Source organism: Magallana gigas, chromosome 3 (assembly GCF_963853765.1).
Source record: "Magallana gigas chromosome 3, xbMagGiga1.1, whole genome shotgun sequence".
Taxonomy (NCBI): Eukaryota; Metazoa; Mollusca; class Bivalvia; order Ostreida; family Ostreidae; genus Magallana; species Magallana gigas.
Window position 1 is genome coordinate 29,250,110 of NC_088855.1, and position 13,667 is coordinate 29,263,776.

General features: G+C 35.0%; 1 protein-coding gene across 2 annotated transcripts; it reads right to left on the minus strand.

The window, feature by feature from the left end:
• Nucleotides 1–217: 217 nt before the first annotated feature.
• On the minus strand, nt 218–12,868 carry LOC105329662 (E3 ubiquitin-protein ligase MIB2). Of its 2 annotated transcripts, none has more exons than XM_011430995.4 (20): nt 12,727–12,868; nt 11,622–11,864; nt 11,141–11,312; nt 8,526–8,635; nt 8,199–8,396; nt 6,934–7,076; nt 6,660–6,764; nt 6,391–6,495; nt 6,086–6,248; nt 5,558–5,718; nt 5,173–5,321; nt 4,924–5,080; nt 4,260–4,414; nt 3,128–3,257; nt 2,905–3,007; nt 2,732–2,811; nt 2,326–2,498; nt 1,797–2,023; nt 1,406–1,542; nt 218–356 (listed from the first exon to the last, which is right to left on the minus strand). In XM_011430995.4, exons 2-19 carry the CDS (start codon nt 11,824–11,826, stop codon nt 1,490–1,492), a joined length of 2,589 nt encoding a protein of 862 aa, XP_011429297.3. In that variant the 5' UTR covers nt 11,827–11,864; nt 12,727–12,868; the 3' UTR covers nt 218–356; nt 1,406–1,489. The 2 variants fall into 2 exon arrangements, with proteins under 2 accessions (XP_011429297.3, XP_019923358.3); XM_020067799.3 differs by having other exon boundaries at nt 11,622–11,906; nt 12,727–12,853.
• Between the last annotated feature and the right edge of the window lie 799 nt (nt 12,869–13,667).

Sequence of the window (13,667 nt, forward strand, 5' to 3'; positions counted from 1 at the left end):
CACCCTCAACTTTTTAAATAAGTAACTCACTGATAAAACTGGGTTTTTAAATTTTTATATCTTAAATAAAATGTTTGCATAAGCGTAATATCAATTTTTAACGATTTTGATATCAAAATGTTTTTAAAACAGTCAGTAAAAGGTCAGATATTTCAGACTAGTTTGGGTTTAATTGAAGAAAAATGTGACTCACTTATTTGGGGCGTTATCGACCCCCGAATGCCCTGTATGAGAATGACCTTGGAGGTCGTATCTGACGTAATGAGAACTCGCTCGGTTGTCATCTTGGTTCCAGAGGTTGGTCATGAACTGAGAAAGCTCACTCTCCGATACATAGGCTGTCGCGGTCGCTAAACCTACAGGTACAAGTCATCAGCATTTGCAAATGTTGCAGTATTATGTTTTTTTTTCCATGTAGAAATGAAAGTATAGTTGAATGATTCACATCTTTGGGATCAGCGGATCCTGAGTTTTAGAGCGAGTTTCCAAATATTTCAACTCCTCTATTTATATTTCATCAAACTGATGCCTTGCATTAACTAAAATTTACTTTACTATAGAAATTGGGCCTCTTAATGACCCAATCGCGGAATTCGTCAAAATACTTCGCTATGTTTACAATGTACAATGAACAGGTGCGTAAGTTGTCTTCTATTTTCATACATATATATACTATTACGTATTAATTCTTATCATGCAGAAATAAACAAAATCAAAAATTATTTCAATGTCACGAAGAACAAGTGTGTCGTAATATCTAGCGGAATGGTTAACGTCGTAAATGCTGCCGACTTGCTTATAGAACACACTAAGACTTTGAATAAAATTGACTTAATTTAAAGATCAATCGATATTCATTACCTGTTACGACAAGAATATAAGCATGTGGCAGCCCCATGTCCGACCCAAGAAGGAATGTCATATCTATATATTGTATTGATAACAAATGTAATATTGCGCGCTTAAGAACTCGACAGGTTTGAAGAAGATTTATTCAATAAATCTGCCAACATAGCAATTCATTTTAGTTAAAATCATAATTGTTAATGAAAACTTAACAAAATAAACAACCGACAAGAACTGAGACAAACTGTACAAAACATACATACCGGTATTACAATACAAAACTGTCAATACAATACTATAGTTTTAGTACGCTTGCACCATATATAGTGATACATAATATATACAATATGAAATTGCCATATCGAATGTAAATTGTTTATTTTACATCCTTTTTATATTTATATCTTGGCGTATCAAAATCACACAAATGAAATACAAGAAAAAATATTTTCATCACATTTTGTAGATCTGCAGTATGCATATATATATATATATATATATATATATATATATATATATATATATATATATATATATATATAATCAGTCCGGATAGTACCGGTATCAATTCGGCATCCCAATAAAACGGCCATCAGTCATGTGTTTAAGGAAACGCTGATATGGAAACGCCCTGGTTAATGAATCATTGAACCTTGCAAAGGTCATCCAATTTCAATACCTGAACATCCTTTCCCTCTGCACAATAAATATTAAAAAGAAAAAACAATTAACATTTAACGTGAATACATTTAATTAACATTTCAACATTTTCACCTATAGTTTCAGTGACATTTTTCAAATTTAATTTCCCCTTAAAAAAACAAACACCAACTTGGTGTTACTGATATTAGAGCTAACGAGTTTTTTCCTACAAATTATCGTTTATTGTTTAATATTTATATCTGTCATAAATACAAGTTTCGGTCCTTTATCTTTTTTGCATTACTTACGCGGGTCCAAGCGTCGCTCGATAGTCTGCAAGCAAACAGGACACTCCTCGACCTGGAAACTACAGTTCGGACATAAACATCTATGTCCACACGGCGCTGTGGTAACACTTCCAGTCTGACGAAAGCAGACGAAACAGGGAACGACCATTTCCTGTTTAAACATTTCTCGTTCCTGTCTTCCAGAACTGGGTCTCTGGCGACCTTGGCTTCTATTCCTCCTCTGGGATCTTTCGGAAAACATTAAAATTTACTTGTCAATGTTTAAAATTAGCTACTGTATTAATTTGCTATGCTTGGTATATTTAAATGATTTTTTTTTAATCTGGTTTACTTTGATTGAATTGCAGCTTGACGTTCCTATTAAGCCAAAAATATTTATCGTTCCATCAAAACGACCATCCCTTAACGATCAGCACTGAAGATAAAAATTACCTCAATTGAATGAATACTTTTGCAAAAAAGAGTTCCCTCCATCCCCGAATTCATTCTTAAATCCACAACCCCTTTACAAACCTTTGCAAATACTCACACGTCATTAGCGTGTTGTTGTACTGCTGATTTGACGTCAGTTTCTGCAAGATCGATTGCCTGCTGGCCTTTTTTGTTTCTCTGGTCGAGTTTGGCGCCAAATTCAAGCAGCATGCACGCAATCTTGACTCTCTCCGTCTTCGTCTGAACGCGATGGCCCATCAAGATCAGAATCTGAAATATGATCACACAATATGATTTTCATCGATTTTGTCTATTAAAAAATACAAAAATATAAATATCTAAGTTGTTTATAATAAATAAATCTGGTAATGGTCTCTCAAAAATGCTAAAATTTCGCATCACATTTCACTATCAATCCGCGAGCATTGATTGCATGTTGCAAAATATGTTTTTCACTGCTTATACAGATATATAAAGATTATTGTTGATGGATAAGTGATTACCAAAGGTTGGGATCTGGAACCTCCAAGAGCGCAATGCATTGGAGTGTTGCCGTCATTGTCAGCGGGAGAAACGCGAGCATCTTGACGAAAATATAACGAATATACGATTAATGAGCACAGAGAAAAGCAGATTTAATTGAAATTTTAAATTCAAAGAAAGAAATAAAACTTACTATGATCTAGGAGAATTTTGACCATATCGTAGTAAGCCTCAATGCAAGCCAAGTGTAGGGGTGTACGGCCATCTTTGTTTGTCTTTTCTGTATCTGCTCTTCCCTATTGAGTTTTGAAAAGTCTTGAATGAGTAGAAGCATGATTTCTTTCTACAAATTGTCTTTCATTCGATTGGTGGATTTTTGATCTCGTGACTTTTAAAAACTATAAAGAGAAACTTACCTGCACAAGCAGAATCGTTGCTATTTCCGTCCTGTTGTTCAAAGCAGCAACATGGAGGGCTGTGTTGTTGCTCTTCGAGTCCGGTTCATCAGTCAATTCTGGGCATTTTGCTGTAACTTTATTTGCTGCACTAGAAAAACAACGCATTTATTCTGACGTCATGGTGAAGACATTATCCAAAACCCTATTTAGTATGGCGCAACACTTTTTCTATGACTTTTAACTTGAGCCAAATGATTTCAAAATCAATATTATAAGGGCATTGCCTCCCAACATGATTTCCAGTGTTACAAGTTTCAGAGGCGTCGGAACTGAGGGAGGGGGGGGGGGCTTTTTTGCCAAAATAAACAAAACAATAACCATTATCCTTCTTTTTTTTCTTGTGAAGATTTTAGCCCCCCCCCCCCTTTCAATTTGCTTCCGATGCCACTGATGTTTGATGTCAGTCTGTCAATTTAAGCAAAGAATTCGTCCGATAGCGAGGGGTCACACTAATCGAGTCTACCATGTTTTTTTTGTTAGAACGACTTAATGATCTGAAAATCGAAGGGGGCATATAGTTCCTTCGTGATACATGTGTATCAAGTTTGATGTATACTTATGTAAAAAAGTCTGTCCCAAGCTATTGCTTCCATCAATTTTTGATGATTTTTAATAAAAATACACATACCTGTGAAAGAAATACAACTGATACCGATGAAAGGGAATATATCCAAGATATCTTCATTGAACAATTATCCCTTTTCACTCATAAAATTCCACAGGAACAAAAACAATTTTCTTACGGAGATTTATAATGGGAAATGTTTACATCTTTTCTCCATTCGGAATACACTCGGAATACATCGCGCAATTTTTTAACGTTATCATCCGGGCTTACCAATGGCTGATGCAATGCAAAATCTCCGTAGACTTTCAATTTTGGGATATGTATTGAAACCTGAAGCGGTAGAGGGGGCGTTTCAAAACAGATAATCTGGACATTTTTTTTATTAGTGGATGAACGTAGTTTGAGCACAAAGGTATTTACTATTATTGAAATATCAAGCAAAAAGTGGTGGAAGCAAAAACTCGGGGCATTTTATAGTATGTCTTGCAAATTAACCGACCTATCATTATACATTTTACATACGTTTTATTTCCCTTGAGCGCGGCAAATATGAGAGCATTGAAACCCAGCTTGTTGACAATCCTGAAATCAATGCCTTTAGCATCAGCAAGAAGAACTATGATGGCATCCTGGCTGTTCTCAATCGCCTCATGGAGGGGGGTGTTCTCTGCAGCGTCCTACATGAAATATTGGACTGAGTGGAGAGGAAAATATGGCGATAAAAGAATAACTTTTTTTTTACAACAATACATAGATACAATGTATATCCTTCATTGTTGTTTTTGTCTGTGGTTTGTATACCGTACAACGAATATTTTCTGTGGTTGTTTATTTTCTGCAGTATTTGGGGGATATGAAAAATCTGCAGATCGCAAAGTGCAAAATATTCATAAATTATATTTGTTGGTATGTAGCTTGATGAATATTAAACAATCACTCCTATCAATCACTAAGTATTATGAATGAGTAATATTGATAATCAGACCACAACACAAGATAATACCAATAATACAAAAATCACTTCAAAACCTTTTCTTTTCGGGTTAATATGAGAATTGTATATGTCAAATGGAGGCAATAACTTAAAACAACCAAAAACAATAAATAAGTTCACGAATTGTACATTATTGTTCAATCTAAATTCGTCCTTAGTTATTGATTATTTGATTTGCATACTTATTAATACCTTGACGTTTACGCTACAATTATTTGCTAACAAAAGTTTTGCGGCTTCTCCAAATCCAGCCTTGGCTGCAACGTGAATGGCTGTTCTTCCGTCTTTGTTTGCGGCGTTTACGTCACATCCGGTTTGCAATAAGATTCGAACGATACTGATTTTATCTCTGCAATAAAGTTGAAATTGAGGGTTTTTATGGTTTAATATCATATTGAAGATTTTCTTGTAGATTTCGAAAAAAAACCCACATGCACTCACGCTGAAACAGATGCAACAAGTGCTGTGTTTCCGCTATCATCCGTAAGGTTTGGGTTCGCTCCATTAGATAACAAAACCTTGACAACATCGTTCTGACCCTCAAAAGCAGCAACAATCAATGCCGTGGTTCCTTTTATTCGCATGTTACACTAATAAATCAAATGGTCGTGTTTTAAAAGAAATAGATTACGTGCCATATCATTAATACATTTACGTTCATTGACTTATCGATTGGTGCGCGTTATAACAGAAATAAAATTATCATGTCCTTCGATGATTTTCAAAAATTTATGATGAAAAAATAAAAATTCGAACTATTGTTCGAATTTTTATTTTTTCATCATAAATCGTGCAAAAATTTTAAAGGATATTTTGCGTAGCTTACCAAGTTTGGTTCACCTTTCACCATTTGTAAAACCAGTTTGTCGTTTCCATCAGACGCCAGTTTAAGAAACTTTTCGGGTGAAAACTTGGTCGACTGAGCTGCTGCCAGGATCCGTAGTTGTTCTAAGAGCAACCCCAACCCGTTTGTCAATCCAGCAGTAGCTGTAGACCAAAAAACCTCTTAACTTAAATTCTTTAAAAAATAATTACCACTTTGCACGAATACCCCATGAATTGCAGAGAGATATTGTTTGTTTTTCAATCTTCTGCAATCAACCTTTCAAGTGTTTGAATCTCCCTTTCATAACGTGCACTTTGAAATTAAAATTAAATAAAACGAATCCCTTGTTTTTGTAATGCCCAAACTAACACCCTCAATTCTAAACATCTTTTAAGTCAATCGATGTAACTGCGTATAATCCTTTTAACAGCCTCCAATGTCACAAATCACAGATTAAAGATTTTTAAAAAAGTACAAAGAAAAGAGTAACATAATAGTACTAGTCTAAGTTTAAATTTTTTTTCGTACCAATGGACAAGGACAGATCATCTTCTTCCTCTATTTGGTCAACCTCGGCCCCGGGGCACGGCCTCAAGCAAGCAATATTAAACACCCAGTGTTTCCTTCCAAACGAGACAACTACATCCTTTTTCGGAGTGATTCTCGCAATTCTTCCGACTTTGCCCAAAACCTTTAATCACAGACAACAAAGTAAGAATTTCAAATAATAGATGTCTTAACGTTAAAACTAGAGTACACCAAACAGATTTTAAATTTCGGCTCTTAAAGTGAGTGGTTTTAATGTGTATACTTTAAATAAAATTAGGACTTACCTTTGCCATTTTAGGGTTCCATTCCCCATGCCCTTTCTGCAAGGCTTCAACTTTTTGCTGTTCATCCTTTACACGAACAGTTTCACCAACAGTGGCATGCCAAATCTAAAGCAAAGAGTGTTCCTATTTTCATTTCATCAGTAAGGTTGCCACATTTTAACAAAATCGTTTCTTTTTTTTCACTTCAAATACTTTTACGTAAATAATTTTGTTTAAATGCTTCTTAATATGATTAAGATATCTTTCTGTCAGTTCTGGCTCTAACGTACTTTGCTGAGAGCTCTAGGGTTAAAGACCCATCGGTTTTCTTGGTATTTAACAAGGATCCCGCCGCTATCAGTGAATCCGTCGATCACCCCTCGTTTACCAATAACCTAAAGAAAAGCAACAGCAACTAAATGCAATTTAAATATAATTGTTCTCATCAACAAAATACTAGTACTAGTTGAAATGTCTTGAGACGGACACTATAGTACAAGAGACATTTTGATTTTATGATTTTTAACATTTTGTGCAACACTCTCTTTGCTGAAATGAACATACACTTTCCATTTCGTCCTGATACCCCCCAAAGTTTTGCTGTGCTTCTCTCAGTTCTCTGACAGACAGTGTGATACAAACTTCGTCCCCGATTTTGACGCGTGTAGTAGACGCCATCTTGGGTAGATCCTGAATCATACTGGAATCTGTGACGATAAAGACGATTCTCTTGCAAGCGATAAGATCAAACCGTATCATAAACCATAGCTCATCCGTCAACATAATAGGATTCGCATGTAGGTTTGTAGCGACTCGCTTAAGTCCAGAAAAAAACTATTCAGATTACATTATAGGGTCTTCCGGACAATTTACAGATGCCATAAAGAACTTTACTTGGAATTAAACAACATCTGGTATATTCCAGTATATAACCGATCATATTGAGCAAACATATAAGAAAAATTACGTTATAATGTGCAAATTTGCTAACCCAGTGTCAGTCAGTCAAACCATATATATCTCAAAGAGGGGCGCTGTAAAAACACTTATTTTTACATTTTCCAGTGTCTTTGCCTGTGATAACACGACGTACCGATTTTGTACTATATAACACATAACTTCGACTGACGCCAAATTGAGGCGCCAGCGGAGTTTGCTTACTATATAGTTTCAATATTTAATCGTACGATGGTTTAAAACTATATAAATATACTATTTCTTTGAATATGATGAGGTGATAATTTCGGTCGGGGCGTGCTCAAATCTATCATAAAGCCCTTCGGGCTTTATTGGATTTGATCACGCCCCGACCAGAATTATCACCTCATAATACTCAAAGAAAGATTCTTTATTCCTTAATTAAATTCCACCCTATAAATGACTCTGTGGCAAAACCTTCGTTGATGGTTAAATATTTGTGCTAAACAACATACTGTTTACTAGTATACAGGGTTATTTTCGCCACGTGTTTTTTTCGTCCTTCTAAGCTTGCAAGCGGTTTCGCCCTGCCTTGAATTCGCCCAGACAAAGTTGTGTTATAAGAGAGATAATTTGAGACATTGCAATTCGCCCAATCTTTAATTCGCCCGATAAAAACGAGGGTGTAAGGGGTGAAAATAAAACGGGGGCGAATATTTCCCTGTAAACAGTATTGAGTAACAGTACTCTTTTGAAAAGCTTTTCCTTAATGTATACAAAATACATATGACAACACTTATCCAATATAAGTGAGATTCACTTTGGATTGCGGGCGATATGCAATATGAAATAGACTACTCAATTTATAGATTTAACATAAATTATAATATTTAAAAAAAATAGTGTCTTGCCTAAAACAGGAAGATGTTCACGATAATACTCAAACCCTCTCGCCACTTCTTTGCATACAAGGTCCATCTTCCCGTTGTATCCAACGCGGTAGACGTACGATTTTCCGGATGGCCACGTGACTGCCACAGCATTGCGATGAGACATGTCTTTCTTAAAACTTCGGATGTCCCGAACGGTTCCCACTGTACCGTCTCCACCTTCAAAAGTTTCAATCGCAAAAAAAAACTCAAAAAGGGAGAGGGGGGGGGGTGGGGGGGGGGGTAATAGTTACCATTTAACAAAACACATGTAGGTTAAGATTTTAATTTGTTGACAAATACGGTTACCATCTTGGTCTCCATATTCCCAGTCAGCCTTTCTCCGAGTAACCATTGCACCAGGGTACATTCCCAGGGACCTCAAAGACATGCTAGAGAAACGCTTCTTAACTTCCACTCTATGAACGATAACATTCATGTAACCTTCATCCTTTTCCATAAAAAAGATTCTTTTTTAGCCGTACAACATAAATATACATACATGTATAACTCTTTTTATCACCAGTTTTTCTATTCATACAAAAAAAAAGAGACCCATGGGTCAAATCGCTCACCTGAGCAACCGTTCATTGTATCATTTTATATTTGTTTTTTAATATTTTTCATAGGTAAACATTGAACCCCTCTTTGGGCCCAACTTGTCTTGGATCACAATTTAAACAATTTAGAATCTAACCTTTCTAAGAATGCTTGCATAGACAGTAATTGTGGCATCGTAGCTCTTGAGGATAACATTTTTAAACATATTCGCTATATATTTCTTTGAAATAATTTGAACCCCTCTTGGGACCCAAAGTATTAGTCCGGGGTTTACAATTTCAGCAATCTAGAATCTACATTATTTGAAGATGGTTGCACAGTAATCTAAAACAGTTGTAGCATTGTAGCATTGTAGTTCTTGATAAGATTTTTAAACATTATCTCTGTATTTTTCCTTGTACTGCATGTTAAAATTTTGAACCCCTCTTGGGGGCCCCCAGTATAAGAGCAGGGAATCACGATTTTAACAGTAACGAATCTAATTATTTGAGGATGCTTGCATAATAATGTCAAAATTGTAGCTTGCAGTTCTTGAGAAGATGATTTTTAAACAATTTCCCAATATATTTGTATGCTACATTTTGAACCCAAATTAGGGCCGGAGTTTTTGTCGGAAGGGGGATGTAACAGTTTCAACAAGTTATAATCTACATTTTTAAAGATACTTGCATAGTAATCTCACCAAGTGTATCATTGTAATTCTTGAGAAGATGATTTTTTAAACATTTTCCCTATATATTTCTTTGCTAAGCTTAAAACCATTCTTGGGGCCCCAGTTTTGGTCCGGGGGTCAATATTATATTAATATAAATTTTACATTATATGAGGGTGCTTGCTCAAGAATATCACAAATTGTAGAATTGTAATTCTTTTAACCATTTTTCCTACAGATTTCTATGTTAAACTTTGAACCCCTCTTGCGGCTCCAGTATTGGTCCGGGGGTCACTATTTTAACAATTTGAAATCTATATTATAAGAAGATGCTTCCACAGTAATCTAACTAATTGCAGTATTGAAGTTCGTGAGAGGAAGATTTTTAAACATTTTCCATATATATTTTTATGTTAAAGGGACTTAGACACAAATTGAGCTCAAATTTTTCAAAATTTATTTTTATCAATTTTAATGTCTGGAATTCTCAATATGGATGTTTTTGATGATGTGACAAAATTTGAAAGTCAAATATATGATACAAGCTAGTTACTGAACTGAACTGAACTGAACTTTATCTATTTTACAACGATTGATAAACAAGTTCTACAACTTATATTAATATCTCTCGTTGGCACGGATGTTAGCTAGTTACTGTAACAGAGGTTAGAATTTTTTTGTTTTGTAAACAAAGCTCCAGCCCTGTTATTGTTTACATGTGTGTTGTATTGGTATAAGTTTCGATCTAATGTTGCTTTTTGTTGTTAATGAAATTATCAATGAACACATTGAATCAGTTTATCTCGTTTCCACAAGTAATTTTGTCAAAGAATTTTTTTTTCCTTACGTTGATTTGTCAACATATATTAGACTCGGACTTTGTTTACCTACTTACTTCTTGTTTACCTACTTACTTCTTTCCTCTGTATTTTGCCTGTAACATGACTTCTAGCATTCAAATTTTGGCAAATTATTCAAAATACAAAGAGAAACTATTTTATACATAAAAATCAAAAATAAAATTTTAATCTGAAATCGTGTCTAGGTCCCTTTAAACTTTTAACCCCTTTTGGAGCTCCAGTTTTAAATCGAGGGTCACACTTTTTCAAAATTTAAAGTCTTCAGTAAATATATGTATGAAAACTTTGGTGTAAATATTGGCATTTCTGGTGCAGTGGTTCTTGAGAAGAATTTTTTTTTTCTATTATCACTGTTTCGCAACTATCCCCATTTTAAAAAGGGTTGTGCCGTTTATTTTCACAATTTCAAATTTCCTTTCCTTAAAAATGCTTTATGCCAAGTTTGGTTAAATTTGACCCAGTGGTATTAGATAATAAGTCAAAAATGTGAAAACTTTACAAATGGACAGATGGATGACGCACAACGGGTGATCATAAAAGCTCAATTGAATCTTCGGTTCAGCTGAGCTAAAAAATTAACATCTTCCTTCAAAAAAAAAAATCTGGAACCCACTCCCCCCACAATTTGTTCGTTACCCTACAACCCCCCCCCCCTTCACCCTCCCCCCCCCAAAAAAAAAACAACAACAACAACAACAAAAAACAAAAACAAAGGAAAACAAACAAACAAACAAACAAAAACAAACAAAAAACAAAAAGAAAACAAAACCAATTAAATAAAAAACAGAAGGAAGAAGGAAAATGTCAAATCCGGATTAATTACGTAACAAAATTTGGTAAAATCCACTGACCCCTCACTGTTTGGTGTTGTGTATCTGATGAACGAATGATCAGCGCTGTGTTTGTCTCTGAAGTAGCAGACGGAGCAGATACAGACATCACCGCAGCTCGTACAGTTCCAACACATCCCATAAATTGGTTCTGCTCTACACTCCGAACATTTCTTGTCCCTAAATAAAATTCCTGAAGAAAGAAAATGGCATTCATTGAGGCATTGAGGCAATCACTATCAGATACACTTTGTAAGTACATGTTTTTCCTTCAAAACTCTAATGCAGAGTCGACACTTAACCTTTGATTTTCCCCTTTCGAAAAAAAAAACCCACAACTGCTATTATAACTTTTCAAAAGTTTCTCATGATTTAGATCAAGCTTGCATCATCCAAAAGACACTTCATCTAAGTTTAGATTTATGGATGGACTTTTTTCAATCGTTAATTTCACCACACTGAACTGCACTATCTTAAATATAGTAACACTCCGACTTCTTACCGATGGTCGCATTATCGAACACTCGTAGATCGTATTTCTGGTCCTTTCCGATACGACAGGTCGTGGTGTTTCCGACGTCCCACGCCACACCAACCATCCCGTCCTTCTCACGGACATCCACCACCGTCCCAAGGTGCCCCTCCCCACCGTCGCTGTCCCCCAGGGTCCAGTCTGGGCCTCGGACCACGCGCAGTCCCGCCGCCATGAGACAGAATAGCGGCTGAGATGTTTTTGCTCTGTGTGCTGCTAAGATTACAGGTCGTAAAAGGATGGTGCAAAGCTTCCCTAGTCGATAATCATATTATTTGTTATTCCGTTTTATGTATCTATCTTTCTACAGGAAAGTTATCAGCCCACATCCCCCCTCTTTCAGAAACGCTATTAAAGGACTGAAAATCATGTATTGCCCTATCCACCCCATCGTAATTCAGATAATCAACAAACATGTGATATAGAGGAGTGTTTGTTCTTTGTTTTCCATCAATTGGAAATTTACCAATTCTTTTCTTTATAGTTATATACTTTATTAAAAATGAAAGTTAAAAAATGTCATATAATGTCTATATACTTTTAATTTTGTAAATACAATGTATTAAGGTGGAATAACACATCATCACAAAATGGCTGACCTCTGATCGAAACGACATTTCGTTTTATCAAAAGGATTTTATCGACAATAACATGTCACTTACTCCATAGTCGAGTGGATAAAGTGTCGGACTTGTGATCCGTACATCCCTAGTTCGTAACCCGAAGGGGCTTTTGTTGTTACTTTTTAGATATTCATTTTTTATCATTTGACATATATGTACAGTTTATTTATGATTAAATCTTTCATAATCAAATAATTTAATATTAGTTTGATTGACTTTTTCCAGGTGTGTTATTCCATCTTAATAAAAATGGAACTTTGAAAAAAAAGTCATTCAAGGAATGTATTGTTCTATGTTGTTGGTTTTTTTTTTTTCATTGGATGTTTTCCAATTCTTTATGCATGTTGCATTTAAATAACTCATTCAAACTGAAAGTTAACCAAAAAATACACTATGCATATAGTATGACACATTTTATTTTATTTAATTTGCACCCACTTTCCATTTCTTACCTTTGTAATGAAAAGTCTTCACATGTATTTGTTGCGTTCCGTAAAACCGATGATTTCCAGTCTATCCGGAAGAAAATTTTCCAGGTAAACCCAAAACCAATCGAGCATGCGTGGTGTATCGCTTATCGATCGATAGGATCAAGGTTTTCATGAGCTTTTTAAAGATGATAAGGTGCATTCAATACGTAGTACTAATTACTATTCATGCGCGGATCCAGATTTTTCCAGGTTTCCTGAAGGGGGGGGGGGGGACAAAGGAATATGTTTTGATTTTTTCCTCTTTTTTTTGGGGAGGGGGGGGGGGTAATTCTGTTTATTGCGAACATTGTATGGTAATCTAAATTCTTATTAATTAACGAATATTTTGTATTTATGTATTACAATAAAAACAAACAAAACATCCACTAATAAAAACCATGTTTTTTGGTAAAATGTGCGTTAAATACAAAATATCATTTATATGATTATGCGTATAACCTGGGAATCCTTTATGGCCTCGTAACTCTCCCTTAGGTAAAAAACCTACAATTCCCCAAATTATTAATTTATAGAAAGATTATTACAAGATTCATCCTTGACATGCTAATAAACACAAGTTGTTTATTATCCCACTTTAATCAAGCCGAATCTCTGCCCAGATTAAGATGGTAAGAGACAGCTGTTGGTATTAATGTGAATAAAATCACATATCATGATCAAAACACTCTCACCGTTTCGGAATTTTCATTTTTTTTTTTAATATTTGACCAAAATTAAATCTCAAATTTTGTTGGAAATGTAAAAACCATTAAAAAAAACTCTAAACCATTGTGTTCTGCTGTTAGGTAACAATTTTTAAAGGAAAAAAATAAACAATTATACATCTTGATTTATTTTTTATTTCGATAGGATGTGGTTTACAATATGGAAGCGTCACAAATTAACGTGTACCACCTTAATCA